At 48.2% G+C, this 14901-nt stretch overlaps 1 protein-coding gene across 1 annotated transcript; it reads right to left on the minus strand.

Annotated features, from left to right (window-relative positions):
• Positions 1–318: 318 nt before the first annotated feature.
• MPL (MPL proto-oncogene, thrombopoietin receptor) lies at positions 319–14682 on the minus strand. Its single transcript, XM_059074362.2, has 12 exons — positions 14604–14682; positions 14318–14450; positions 13800–13978; positions 12980–13278; positions 12417–12579; positions 12034–12160; positions 7643–7824; positions 7338–7480; positions 5294–5453; positions 5003–5099; positions 2857–2944; positions 319–2642 (listed from the first exon to the last, which is right to left on the minus strand). Exons 1-12 carry the CDS (start codon positions 14680–14682, stop codon positions 2355–2357), a joined length of 1938 nt encoding a protein of 645 aa, XP_058930345.1. The 3' UTR covers positions 319–2354.
• Positions 14683–14901: the final 219 nt, after the last annotated feature.

A 14901-nucleotide genomic window follows, 5' to 3' on the forward strand; every position in this document is an offset into this window, starting at 1 on the left:
TGGAGATGGAGAAGAGGAGGCCGAATTTAGGAAGTAAAAGGGGTCAGGACATGATGGCTGAATCGGTGTAAAGGTGAGAGGTTCAGTGGTTTGGATCTCAATCCTAGTTTTGAGTCCCTAGGAGTAGAGTTGGAGCCTTGAACGTGGCTTGGGGAAGGAATTATGGAAAGTGAGTATACCAGATGTCATCTATTTGTCCCATCCAGGTCCACTCTTCATCATCTACTCTGCCCTGTGTCCTGTGAGGCTGACTCATATGGCCTGCGTCAATGGATTCCCTTGGGCTCTGGTTTCTGTTTGTATTCTACCAATGGGAGGATGTTATGGGTTAAATTGTGTCTCTCCCCCCCAAAATTTATACGTTGCATACTTAAGCCCCAGTACTTCAGAGTGTGACCTTACTTGGAAATAGGGTCACTCCAGGTATAATTAGTTAAGTTGAGGTCATTTGGGTGGGCCCTAAGGCAGTATGACTGGTGTCCTTGTAAAATGGAAAAGTTTGGACACAGACACACACAGGGAGAACACCATGTGAAGATGAAAGCAGAGGTGTAGGTGATGCTTCTACAAGCCAAACACTGATGATTGCCAGGAAACCCCCAGAAGCTAGGGGAGAGGCATGGAACAGATTCTTCCTTACAGCTCTCAGAAGCAACCAACCCTGCTGACACCTTGAATTTCTAGCCTCCAGAACTAAGAGATAATTAACGACTGTTGTTTAAGCCACCAAGTTTGAGTACTTTGTTAGGGCAGATGGAGGAGATCAGGAGATCAGAGAGTGAGGGTTGGGGGAAGGGGAGGGCAGACATGAGCTATTTGTTCCCCTGGCTCCGTCCCCCGCATATCCCCAACAGGTTGGCTGTAGCTCTCTGCCACAGCTCCTGCCAGGCGGCCCTCTCTGTAGCTACTCTCTCCCTGTCTCATAACTACTCTCTCCCGCATCGAGGGAGAGATGCCCAGGGTGGGGTGCGGTGGGTACCAGCTCCCAGCTGTTGTTAGCCCTGGGGTACTGCACTATTCCGTGATGGTTTTCCTAAATCCTGCCTCATCTTTATAAATATGCCCTTTATTAAACTCTCATCCAGATACCCAGATTGAGTGCATCATCTATTTCTGCCAAGACCGACTGACACAGTGGGTATATTTGGAGTCAGCAAAAAAATACTGTTTGTTTGAGAATTTGAATGGGTCAGGGGAATCCATAATCAGAATGGCCTAAGCACATTTACTGCTGCATATGAATGGCAGAGAGGATGAGAGGCATGGGGTTAAGGCAGCATTGTCCAGAAAGATTTCCTTCATTTAGAAAACATTTATTGAAGGCCTATTACCATGCACCAAGCACTACTCCAGGTGCTGGGGGGTGGGGGTTGGAGGGAAGACAAATAAATCACAGCCCTTGCCCTCAAGGAGCTCACAATCTAGTAACAGAAGACAGACATGTAAACGGTTACTTGCATAAACCATTACAGGTGCTGTAGTAGAGGTCTGGGCTGGAGATAAGAACTTTGGAATGGTCAGCATATAGGAAAGGCAATGAGAGCGGATGGTATTGGAGACTGTTAAGAATGGACTCTTGAGGGACTGCAGTAATTAAGGAGTGGAAGAGATTCCAGGATAAGATTAAGAAGGAATAATTACCATAGTTTAGACATGTCAAACACTTACTATGTCCTAGTTACTGTGCTTTACTTAGATTATCTCACTAAATGCTCTTTACAACTCTATGGGGTTCTGTTATTATCCCTGTTTTATAGATGAGAAAATTAAGGCTCAAAGACTTTATTTGCTCAAGGCCATACAGCTAGCAAATGGGAAAGACAGGAATTGAACCCAGCTCTGACTCCAGAGCTTATGCTCTTAACTATTAGTATACTCAGAGAGACCCGAGCAGAGCCAGGAGAGATGGTGATGTCTGCAAGCCATGGAGGAGAGAATTTAAAGGAGAAATGAGTAGTCACCATGACAAATGACAACAGAGAGATCAAATGGATTGAGAATTAACAAAATCTGATTGGATCTTGTGATGAGAAAAATTTGAGGTGAGTTTTGCCTGAGTAGTTTCATTAGCAGAGTGGTAGTAGGGGAATGAATTGAAGTAGTCTGGGGAGCAAATGGGAGTCAGGAAGTGGACACTCCTTTTCAAGGAGTTTGGCATTAAAGAGGAGAGAGAAAGGAGGTGAAATTTAGAGGAGCTTAGTGAAATGAGCCTTGTCCTGGATTTATGTCAGCAGCAGTACTGAAAGATCAGTGTTATGAAGCCCAGCTAGGAGGGTAGACAACCGGGAAGGACATGAGGTCTGAGATGGTTGTGTTGTTGGGATGGAGTGGGTAGGGAAGTTCAGAAGGAAGGACTAGAGGGTTTGGATCTGTCCAGGGTACTGGGAGCGAGGGGCCTGCCAGCAGCTGAGTGGTAAGTAGGAATGGTTGGCGATGTGAGTGGTGCAGTAGGACCCTGTCTCAGCCATGCGTGGGCACACAGACAGGGGCATGGTCCCCAGGCAAGAAGGCTGCAATCCTCGGTAGTCCATCTGGGCCTGGGAGGAACATAGGGGCAAGGGAGTCTTCTCTGAGGACCTAGGTAGAATTTCAAGGAGGCTGGGCTCCACTTCCTCACAGGCATCTGAGACTGCAGCCTTGGACTTGGAGAGATGGGAGAGGGGGGTAAAGGGTCTGGATTAGAGCAGGTCCTGTGGGAGCAGGACCTGGATTGTGTAGAAAGGAGGGTTCGGCTGGAGGTAGGGCCCAGGGATGGTATGCTGGTGGGCAAGGGCCTTGGAAAAGTTGTGTGGTAGGGCAAGGATCCAGCTCCACACAGGGCTGGTGGTGGGTGGTGGAGAGCAGGGGTGCACTCACCGGACTCAGGGCTGCAGTATCCCTAAGGTACTGGCCTAGGACCCGGTGCAGGTCTGGAAGTGAGGGCCACAGGGCATGCCTCAGGCTCCTTGAGGAGAAAGAAGAGAAGGAGACTGAGTTGTGGGAGTGAGTTAGGAGGGGAGCCCTGAGGGGGGGACTGTGGGGGGAGGCAGTGAGGTGGGGCAGCAAGCTTGGAGAGGTAAGAGTGTAGTCAAGGCAGTAAAGTAAGGTAGTAGAGCACAGGTGAAAAGGAAACCTCTGGTGGCAGAGGGAACTCAGTAGTGTGGAGGTTCAAAAAAGGGATTTGAGTGTCCTCAAACACTCCTGCCTCGGGGCCTTTGCACTTCCTGTTCTCTCTGCCTGGAACACTTGATTTGTTCCCTCACTTCATTTAGGTTTCTGCTCAGACGTCATCCTGACAGAGAGGCCTTCCCTGACTGCCCTAAAATAGAACCACCTCCCTTCTCTATCACTCTCTGTCTCCTGCTCTGCTTATTTTTCTTTATAGCACTTGACTTATTGTGTATGTATTAGATCCTTATATATATCACATATATGAGAATGTAAACTCCATGAGAGCAAAGAGTTTGTCTATTTGCTCACTCCTGTAGCTCCAGGGTGTAGAACAGTATCCGGCCCATAATAGGTTCTCAAGAAATTAGTTGAATTAATGAATGGAGAGAACCAATGGGGCTTTTATTAAGTTACTGGGGAAGGTGGTCTCTCCAGGAAGAACATGGATTAAGGTATGTTGGGGGAACCTCCAATTCCTTAGGCTCCTATTTCCACATGGAGGGACTTTAGCTGAACATTTCAGGCCTCCTCTGTGACCTCACTTGTATCTCTCCAGGGAAGGAGGAGTGACGTATCTGGTAAATTGGGGAAAAGGAACTGAGTACGCCTGGTTCAGTAGCACCACCTCCCTCTTCTCTCCCAACTTTTTTGTTGGATCTGGCTACTTGCATAGAGGCCGCATTGCAGTCTGCTCATACATGTGAGTGGATTAAAAGCTCAAAGACATGTTCAAGGAGAGATGCGAACACAGAAGAGGGGAATCTAATCTAGCCTAGGGCCATCTAAAGAGGCCACGTGCAGGAGTTACCTTCTGAGCTGAGTCTTCAAGAATCGAGAGATGTTACCAACTGAAGGACTGAGGTGGTATGGATTCTGTCCTTTATGTTTATAACTTCCAATGACATTTCTCCTTAGCCTTAGTCTCCCCACATAAACAAGTCATTCATTAATAACATTTATTTAAGTCTGTGCTATTTAGCAGGCCCTGTGCTGCAGATTTAAGGATGACCAAGTAAGGCATAGGGAAGACATAAAAAGAAATGAATGCAGTAAAATGCTTCTGGTAATATGGAAGAAGTCTGTATTGGGGCACAAAGAAAGTAGCCAATAGGGGAAGGTCAGGAAAGGTTTCCTAGGAGTTGGGGAAGAAAGTTATTTATAGATAAATGGGTATTAGTCATCCAGGGAGGATATTCCTGGCAGACGGGACATTATGTGCAAAGGCACTGAGAAGTAAAATCTCTTGACTGGGGGAGGAAATCACCAACAGTCTGGCCAGGCTGATGCACAGGGTGGGAGGGTGGAAATCCTGGCAGGGGCCAGATTTTGCACAGCCTCCTTGTCATTCTAGAGTCTGGACTTTATCCTGTGGAGCTAATAATGTGACTTAAGGAGGCGGAGTGACAAGTTCATGTGTGCATTTTTAGAAAGATTATTCTGGTGGCTGCGTGAGGCTAGATTGGCGGGAGAAGGGGCTCCGTTTTGGTGAGCCAGGTAGTGCCTGTACCGCTAGAGAAAGAGGGCTATTGTTTGAGCGAGCTTTAGGAGGTGGAATGACCGGACCAGACTGGATAAGGGCGAGGGTGGCGCCTAAGTGTTCCGGCTTGGATGACAGGGGGACAGTAAGTAGCCTTGTTACTGAGATGAGGAATCAGAAGGTGGGCTTGTTTGGGGTGTCCCGTATAGTGGGCATGTTAGAGTGTAAGGAGGCAGTGCGACTCCCGGGGAAGACGCGCTGGGAGCAGCTGACACCACAGGAGAGCGGGTGACAGAGTGACGCGGGGATGCTTCTTTAGAGGCCGCTGGCCTCGCCCGGACCACGGCCCCGTCTCCCGCCTGACCGAAGCGGTACCTGTAGTGCGCAGGAAACTGCCACCTCAGCAGCAGCAGGCCCAGGAGGGCGCTGACGCCCAGCACCAGGAGCAGAGCGGTCACCAGGAAGATCCAGGCTAATGGACAAAAGCAGTCAGATCTCGGGGGGGCCGCGCCTGGCAGGAGCCCCGCCCCCAGGTCCACCAGGCCCCACCCCTCGCCGCCCCAGGGCGCCGGGTAAGTCTGCCCAGCCGCGGCCCCGCCCCTCGCTGAGCCGGCGCCCCTCCGCTTGCGCAGCCGCTGACCGCCTTTGCTCTGGCTCGGCCCTCACCCGTCTCGGAGGCGGTTTCCACACTCACTGGGTCGGACCAGGCGCTCCAGGGCCCGTGGAAGGTGGGGCCGTGGAGCCTGGCGCGCAGCTGTACACGGTAGCGCGAGCGCGGGCGCAGCTCCAAGGTCTCTCCCTGGGCCCCGAGAGGCGGCTCCAGCACCTGCGCAGAGGAGAAGCGAGCGGGTGGTCAGGCTCCCGGTCCGGGTGGGCCGGTGTCGGGGCCTCTAGAACTCGGCATCTGTTTGACCGAAATCGTACCGCATTGAGTCCCCGGGGATTTCCCCCAGAGAGCCTCGCTGGCAGAAAACGCTCATCCTGGAGGAAGCTGGCTGGAGAGAACACCAGGACAGAGAGCCTCGCCCTGCCTGCGGCCTCGCCCTGCCTGGCGCGGTACACCCCCGACACACAGACTCGTCTACACAGAGTACTACTCATCCTGACACATATACATACGATAAACCGACAGAGATCTGGTACACACACAGTGACCAGGCACGCACCAGACCAGGTCGGGCGATGGAAACCCCGGACACCCTCAGATACTCGGAGCCACATAGACCAGGCCACAAATAACATCCTCTGAGTAGAGGATGCCAGCACTGTGCTAGGTGCTGGGGGTACGAGGAGGGATGCCAAGCACAGGGAACAAGAATCATGTGTACAAGCAGGGAGTCATTATTGATCAGTTAGCAAACATTTATGAAGAGTAAGACACCCAAACAAGTAAATAGTTACAAGAAATAATTAGTGCAATAATAATGATATAAGCAAGGTACCACGGGAGAGTGTAATGCTGCCTGAGTTGCTTGATTGGAGGTTACAGAGTGTTCTGTGTACTAAGAGCGTGCATGGGCCGGCTGGATGGTCGAAGGTGAGGTTAAGCCAGTGGTAGTAGGGACATGAGACCTATTAGTACAATAAACTCAACTAATTTGTTGATAAATAGAGGGAAGGGAAAAGGGAGAAGAGTCAAAGATAATTCCAGACTCGGGTAACTGGGTAAGTGTTGGTGCCACTGTCAGAGACAAGGAACAGGAGAGGTAAGTCTGAGGAAGAAATGCTGTATGGTTCTATTTTATTAGTTCAACAACAGTCGGAAATTATGAGTGGTAATGTCAGAGTAGTGGTTTCCTTGGAGGGTGTGCGTATGTGACCTGTGGGCATGAGACACTTCTGGGGTGCTAGAAATAATCTCTGTCTTGATCTGGGTAATGGTTACATGGCTGTATACACATGTACAAATTAATCAGTGGTATATTTAAGATTTGTGTTACTTTATGTAACTTATACCTCAGTAAAAAAGTAAAATAAGTTTGGGGAAGAAGATGAGTTCAGTTTTGGATATACTGAGTCTGAAATGCCCTGGGGGCTTTTAGATAGAGCTGTCTGGTAAGAAGTTGTATATACATGTGGTGAATGAGAATAAAAGTAAAGACAGAGACTAATATTTAATGTATATTGAGCATCTTCTATCTGCCAGGCAGTATGCTAAGTATTTATATATTTAATTTTTACTGTAACTCTCGAAAGTACATAGCTTTATCCCCATTTCACCAATGAGGAAACTGAGACTTCAAAAATTTAAGTAATTCGCCTATGGTACAGAAGTTCCTTTTCATATGGGTGTTGGAATGGTTAATGTATATAGTCATTGAAACCACAGAGTTGAAGCACTCACTTAGGGAGAGCGTATATATGTATCTAGAGGAGAAAAGAGTCTAGGATGGGACTGCTGGAAGTGCAACCTATTAAGGAAGTTTGGAAAGGAGGCGCCAGGAAAGAGCGAGGAGGTTCAGTCAGAGAGGTGGTACGAGAATCAGGAGAGACTGATATCCCAAAAGCAAAGGAAGGCGAAAATTTTAAATAGGAGTAGTCAGCATGTCAGATGCCAAAGAGAGATTAAGACACCCGTTGAATCAGATAAAACATAGAGAAATAAGCTCAGACATGAATACATAGACACCTTCACTCCTGATGACAGATACAGTGAAACTCAGGGATACCCTGATTATGAGGTCTGGGGGCATTTGTTCCTTGACTGTACCTTCCAGTCCTGATGGCCTTCTCCTGTGTATCGGAGCTGATAGCAGATCTCTTGTGCTGTCCAGGGTGATGGATGCTGCCATTCCAGTTCCAGCTGCCCGCTGGAGACCTCCCTCCAGTGTAAGTTTGGAGGGGAGATGAGCACTACAGGGACGTCAGCAGGGACTGGCCTAAGCCCTTCTGTGCATGAGACATCATGTCGCCAGGGCCACGGGTCAGAAGTATCAGAGTTGGTGATCCTGGGTATGGGGTCAGATATGGTAGAGGTGGGAACTATGTGGGAGGAGAAGGGGAGAAAGTTCTTACCAGCCTGATGGATCCAGAAAGGGGAGCCCAGGTAGCTGTGAATGGCACCCTGGGCTGTGGTCACCTCCACAAGGATGTGAATAACACTGTCATTTCGTGACTTGAAGTGGCAGCGGGAGAACTGGGAGGGCTGTGATCCTGGATTTTTCTCCTGCTCTTCACACTTCTCCCAGACGGGGTCCCTACGAATCAGTCCCATCGAGTCATTGAATCAGGCCTGCCTCAGAGACTAATCCTGATATCCCCCATCCCACAGGGGACTGGATTATAATCTAACTTGTTCTTTGGATGGGCCTACAGGGCTTTCTCTCCCGTGTCATAATGTTTTGTTTTCTGAGGTTTGTTTTGGTGTCCAGCCTCTTCTTAAGAAAAGAGCTAGATGAGATAGGAAAATAGCATGGGCTATAGAGTTCAGGTCTTGGCTTATTGGCGTATAACTCCAGGCAAATTACTTGATTTATCTCTACCTCAGTTTCCTCATTTGTGAAATGGGTTAATAATGCCTACTTTGAATGGTATTTCAGAGATTAAAGAGCTTTCATCTTTCTGGAGGAAAACATGTTTTTAACCTGTTCTCATTAGGCGGCCCTCTTAGTCACCTCTAAATGTTATTTTACTAATAGATTATTACAACAGCCTCCTAACTGGCTTTTCTGCCTCCATTTATGTCACTCCCTTCAATTTACTCTCCACGCAGCAACCAGATCCAAAATGTTGATCTGATAATGTCCAGAATATATGACAAATCTGTCCATTTATTTTGATCTTTACCCCTGCTGCATTAGATGAAACTATCATCTGTTGCCTGGATTAAGGCAAATTTCTAACTGGTGATCCTGCTTTCCACTCTTCTTTTTCATTGCACAAAGAAACATCTTTTCGAAATGTAAATCATATCATGTCACTCTTTTGCTTAAAATCCTTCAATGGCTCCCCATCCCCCTTGGAATAAAATCCAAACTCCATACCAGAGGCTATAGGACTCCATACGGTTGAGTTCCTCCCTACCTCCCCATTCTCATCTCCTACAATTCTCACACCAGTTTACCACCCTTCATGCACACAGGCCCTCTCTCTGTGTAGCAGATATACCAGATGAACTGTCTTTGCAGCTCACCTTGCCCTGGGTTGCCCTGCCTCTAGATCTCACGTGACTCACTTCTTGCCACTTGGGTCTCAGCTCACCTGTCACCTCCTTGGCAAGGCTTTCTCCGACCACTCAGTTGAAATTAGCACCCCTCCCCGACCCTCCCACTTCGTCTCTATCATATAACCTTGTTCCTTTATTTCTTTGCTTGTTTCTCACCGCCTCTTCCCTTTTCCCAACTAAAATGGAAGCCCCAACAATGCCGGAAGCTTTTCTGTTTTGTCACTCTATCCCCAGTGCCTGGTACATAGTCACCTTCAATAATTGTTTATTGAACAAATAAATCCTGTCTCCTTCCTGATTATAACCCTTAAATGACTAGCTAGTACTAAAATTATTTATCATTTTATATATTTTTATGTTTACTAATTTATTCAACAAATAATTGATACTATGTGCCAGGCACTGTGATAGGCCCTATGAATGCACAGAGGAATAATTTTCAAGAACCTGTCATTTCAATGGGAAAGGTAGAAAAACAAACAGATGGTATTTTTCTGTGATGTGCACGGGCTAGCTTGGGAATATCAAGGAGGATCATCTAACTCAGATGGGGAGGGTCAGAGGATAGTTCCCGTGCAAGGCAGTGCTTAGACTGAGTCCTGGACTATAAATAGGACAGGCAAAGGGGACAAACAGACATCCCAGGCACATGCTTGTGCACAGATAAGAGATATGGTATTCTGGGGGAAATTCTAAGTGGTGCAGAATGCTTTTAGCATAGAGGGTCTGGGGGGGAGTGGTAAATGTGAGCAGACCAAGGTCATGGATGGCCTTATTGCCTTTCAAAGGAGCTTAAACTTAATCTTGCAGTAATGATGGAGACATTTAAAGGTTTGAAACAGGAATTGTCATCATTAGCTTTGTACTTTAGGAAAGTCACTCTAACTGCAGTTTGTAAGAGAGGACTTGTGAGGGTGGACTAGAAGCAGAGAAATTTATTAGGACAATGTTATGGTATTTTACATGCAAAGTTATGAGGATCTGAAAGTGGGGTTGTGGTAGTTGGGGTAGAGGGAAATAGATGGATTCAAGGGATACTGTAGAGGTAGAAATGACAAGCATTTCGGATTGGATATGGAGGGTGTAGAAATGGCAGAAGTTCAAGGTGGAAAACTGAGTTGATAGCAGGATGGACAAGAAGAGGAGGAGCAGGTTTTGGTAGGGAGTATGTGAATTTGGTTTTGCCACCTTTTAATCCATTCATGGCCCCTCCATACTATAGAAATCTGTGCAGTTATTAAAGAGAATGAGTTACATCTTTTTGTAATGATCTCCAAGACATATTTTTAAGTAAAAAAGTAAGTTACCAAATCATACATATAATGTGATCCAATTTATATTGAAAATTGAATATTGTGTATAGACATATGTAAATGCATATAAAAACTGGAAGAATACGTAAAAACTGTTAATAGTGGTTTTTTTCATTATTCATTCATTCAACAAATTTTTTTTTACTGAGCATCTACTGTGTTCCAGGCACCATGTGAGTTGAGAACATATTGGTGAGTAAAAGCAGACACTGACTTTGCCCTCATGGATCATGTATAGTCAAGATCAGTCTTTCTCAACTGGAGCTCTGAGACAGAATTTTGTTATCAATCAAATAACTATGGGACTTCCCTGATGGCGCAGTGGTTAAAAATCTGCCTGCCAATGCAGGGGACACGTGTTCAATCCCTGGTCCAGGAAGATCCCACATGCAGTGGAGTAACTAAGCCCATGTGCCACAACTACTGAGCCTGAGCTCTAGAGCCCATGAACTACCACTGCTGAGCCCACGTGTCACAACTACTGAAGCCTGCGCGCCTAGAGCCCGTGCTCTGCAACAAGAGAAGCCACTGCGGTGAGAAGCCCTCGTACTGCAACAAAGAGTAGCCCCCGCTCACCGCAACTAGAGAAAGCCTGCGCACAGCAAAGAAGACCCAACGCAGCTGAAAAAAAAAAAAAAACTATGTGAGGTATAAATGTAAAATTGTAACTATGATAAGTATTTAAGAAGGAGAGGTACGTGGTACAACAAGGATGTATAATAGTGCCATTGGACCTAAGGAGGAAGGTCAAGGGAGGGCTCCCTGAGGAGGTGACATTTGAGTTGAGATCTGAAGGATAAATAAAGGTTAAGTAAAGATAGGAGAGTTGGGTAAACAGCATGTGCAAAGATCCAGAGGCAGGAGGGAACATGGCAGGTCATTGGGGAACCAAAATAGGCCAGTACTGGAGCACAGAGCACAAAAGGCAACATAGTATAAGATGAAACTGAAGGCATTGATAGGGGCTGAGCCTTTTAGAACTTTATATGGTCACAGTAGTGTTTTCTTTGTCCTAAGATCAATGGAAGCTATGGACCTTGGAAGAGTTTTAAGCAGAGGATGTTGTATTTATTTTTGCACTTTTATTTACTTATTTATTTTTAAAGGTTTTTTTGATGTGGGCCATTTTTAAAGTCTTTATTGAATTTGTTACAATACTACTTCTGTTTTATGTTTTGTTTTTTTTGGCCACGAGGCATGTGGAATCTTAGCTCCCCAACCAGGGATCGAACCCATAGCCCCTACATTGGAAGGCGAAGTCTTAACCACTGGACCGCCAGGGCAGTCCCAGTTTTTGCACTTTTAAAAACTCGCTCCAGCTCCTGTGTGGAGAATGTTTTGGAGGATCCAAGAAGTGATCAGTTAATAAGTCTTCTCAATAGCCTAAGTGAGAAATGATGATGGCTTGTACTAGGATGATGGCAGTGAAGAACAAAAGTGGACAGATTCTAGAGATGTTTAGTAGGTAAAATCAGCAAGACTTGGTTATATACTTGATATGAAGGAAGTGACAGATCAGTGAGGTGTTTGGTGGAAATTCTTAAAGGCCAGGTGAAGTTTTAATTGGATCTGATAGATAGTGAAAAGCTGCAGTACATATTTGAGTAGGGAAAGGCCATGCAAAGTTTGAGTTTAACAAAAGTCAGTCTGTCAGCAGCATGGGGTGTAAATCGGAGGTCGATGAGAATGTAGGCTGTTGGAATGGTCCAGGTGACATGATTGAAGCTGCATGAAACCAAGGCATTCCCAGTGAGTATGAAGAGAGGTTGAAAAGATACAATACCCATTGGAGGATGAGAGCATGGAGGCTGTTTGGTTTGGCGGACAAGGGAGGGGAGTAAAGAGGACCAAGACAATCTCTCCCTTCTTTCTACAAGGTTGTGCTTCTCTCCCATGACATCAAGCTCAATCAGCAGTTCAGTTCTCACCTGTCTCTGGGGCAGCACCATGCCCTGCTGTGGTAGAAGAAGCCTTGGGAGCTAGCATGGTCCTGTTGTTGCCACTGACAGGTAACATTCTTCAGGTCCAAGGTAAAGCATTGCAGTCCAATTTCCACTGGGGTCAGAGAAGGAAGTCCCATCAGGGCCCACGTGCCCCTACTCTACAGGGTACCCAGATCATCTTTACACACATAACTTGGGACATTTACTCCTATTCTTTCTTCTCTCCCTGAACATAGTTCATTCTGTCCAGTGGCAAGTTTGAGGTCATCAGGAAGGACCATGGTTCCCAGAGCTTCCATATCCAGCCCAGGCCTCTCTAGAGATCTTTTCTATCTCCTCCCCATCTCCCCATTCCTTTGTTGACTCACCTGCATCCCCAGGCAGGTCCACGGTCACAGGGTGGGACCAAGATCCCCAGAAGCCACGGAGGGAGACCCCATCAGGTTGGCTGCGTAGCTGGAGCCAGTAGGAGTTACCAGGCTGGAGCCCTGAGATGAGGCAGCTTCCACCCTTCACTGTCAGAGATGGAGCCTTGGGAGAAGAATCCCAGCCTCAGAATCTAGGTCTGCCTCTCAGCCAAGAGAAGCTCCACCTCTCATATTTGAAGCCCCACAACATGCCTGTGGAGAGGCCCTCAGTTCTTCACTGGATAGATATGCACACAGACTGGGAGCCAGGTCAGTGGGTTTCAGGTGGAGTTCAGGGCTTTTTAGGGAAATCCCCATCAACTTGGAGGCCTGAAGCTCTCAATTTTGTTGGTATGAATGACCCAAAGTGGGAGATCCCTAAATAGACATGGCTCTAATCAGAGCCTATACTAACTCTCTAAGGACCAACCCAGTCTGGAATCCCCAAAGTATGGCCTATCCTTTCTTGGGGGGAAAAACTGGGGGTAGGAGATAGCAGGTGGAGAAGAAGGAGGCCAGGATACTTCTCTAGTTGTGGAGGTCTGCTCTGGTACATCCTGTTGGGGCATCATGGGCTGAGCACATGGAGACTGGGCCAGAGCTGGGGCTAGGTTTGGTCTCCGCAGAGCTGGGCAGCAGGTTTCTGTGGACAGCAGCAGTGTGACTGTGGGACCAGTGGAGTTCCTTGTATCCTTAGGGCCATAGCGGAGTTCATGCCTCAGAAATTCACTGATTTCGGGAGCTGGGGCCTCCCAGCTGATCTGAAGTTCCCCTGGCTGGCTCCCTCCCATGGCCTTGATGAGGCTGGGGGGAGCTGGCAGGCCTGAAGGTGAGACAGGGCACATCAGAACTCTTTGGGGGCCACAGTCGACAGCTCAACCCATGGACTGTGGAGAGGGGATACTGGAGGCAGGATTGAGGGCAGCTCCTGGGGCAGGGCAGGGAGGCTCCTTATCCTGTTCTCCTGTCCTCGGGAGAACAGTGACCTCACTGCAGGTTTGTTAGGCTCAGTGCTCCTCAAGAGCAGGGATCTCTCTTCATCTGTGCATCCTTTTCATCTAGCACAGTGCCTGGCATATGGTAGGTGTTCTGTAACTGATGAATGAGTGAGTCAATGAATAGGTTAATGATGGGAAAGTCAGGGTGTCTCTGGTGTGAAACGAGGTCTAGCTCTGGATGCTGAGGCTAAGAGGAATGAGAAGGGGGTCTTGAGGTGCCTCTGGGGGTCTGGTAGTGGGGGGACATCCACATCGTCTTGAAAGAGCACAGCTCACTCTGATTCTAGGAGCTGGCCTGAGGGCAGCAAACGGGGGGGGGGCAGGATGACAGGAGGATGGTCCGTACCCACACTATCCACGGAGAGCACCCGCTGGGTCAGATTCTGGTTCAGAAACGCGTTCTTCACCCAGAGGTGCAGTTGAGAGAAGAGGCGAACTTCATCCTGGGCTGGAAACTGGCACACATACCGGGTTCCAAAGGGCGGCACACGCTGGGAACTCAGGGGGCAGGCACGGGGCTTCTCCCTGTGGGCACAGGAGAAGTCCATCCTACATACACGGCCACCTGTTCAGCCCCGAGGACCCAGGTCTGGGCCCAAACCCGATTTCTATTTTCAATACTGCCATTTTTCTTCTCAGTGCCTGGGTTGGATTAGGGGTTATGTAGGGGTGTGAGCTGGGTATATCCAAAGCATATCTGTTCATTAAGTGGCTACTTAGGGCATGTACTTGGAGTAGTCCTCTGATAGGGCCAAAGGCAGGGAAGCTACTGGAATGGGGCTCAGCTGTGGTATGTACAGTACAGATACAGGGGAGTGGTATATACATGATACATATATATGATATATATGATGCAGCACATACCCTGGGTAGGCATACAGCAGCTGATATATTTCACTGGGCGCTGCTTCTTCCTCATCCCAGAAGCAAGTGAGGTCCTCAAATGTTCGGGAGAAACAGTTCAGGGACTCTGAGTCCGAGGCCAGCAAGGAGGCATCTGAGGAATAGCTGGTGAGTTGGGCTTTGGGTCCTCCCTGGTGTGTTTGTGGGCAAGAGTCGGGGACCAGTGGGAGCCTCCTACTTTGCACATCCCCCTCCCAGGGCTCCCTCTTCCTGGGTATAGGTGATCTCCACCCTCCACATACCTCACCTTGGCTGGTGACTTGTGCCAGGTTTTGGGGGGCCGGGAGGAGGCAGGAGATGACCACCAAGAGGGCCCAGGAGGGCATCTTCTCCGGCACTGTGTGCCTGCCTTAGCCCATCCTCCCTGCAGGAAGCTGGGCCCCAATCCCCTCCCGGGCCAGCCCCTCAGGTTCCTGTCAGATACAGCCCCACGTCCTGTCCCTGTCCCTGCCCCTGTGGGGCCCATCCAGACCACACTGGGCCGGGGGCCAGGGGAGGGGGTGTGGGAGTGGGCAGGAGGGTAGGAGGAATTTGAAAGAGAGGAT

Source organism: Kogia breviceps, chromosome 1 (genome assembly GCF_026419965.1).
Source record: "Kogia breviceps isolate mKogBre1 chromosome 1, mKogBre1 haplotype 1, whole genome shotgun sequence".
NCBI lineage: Eukaryota > Metazoa > Chordata > Mammalia > Artiodactyla > Physeteridae > Kogia > Kogia breviceps.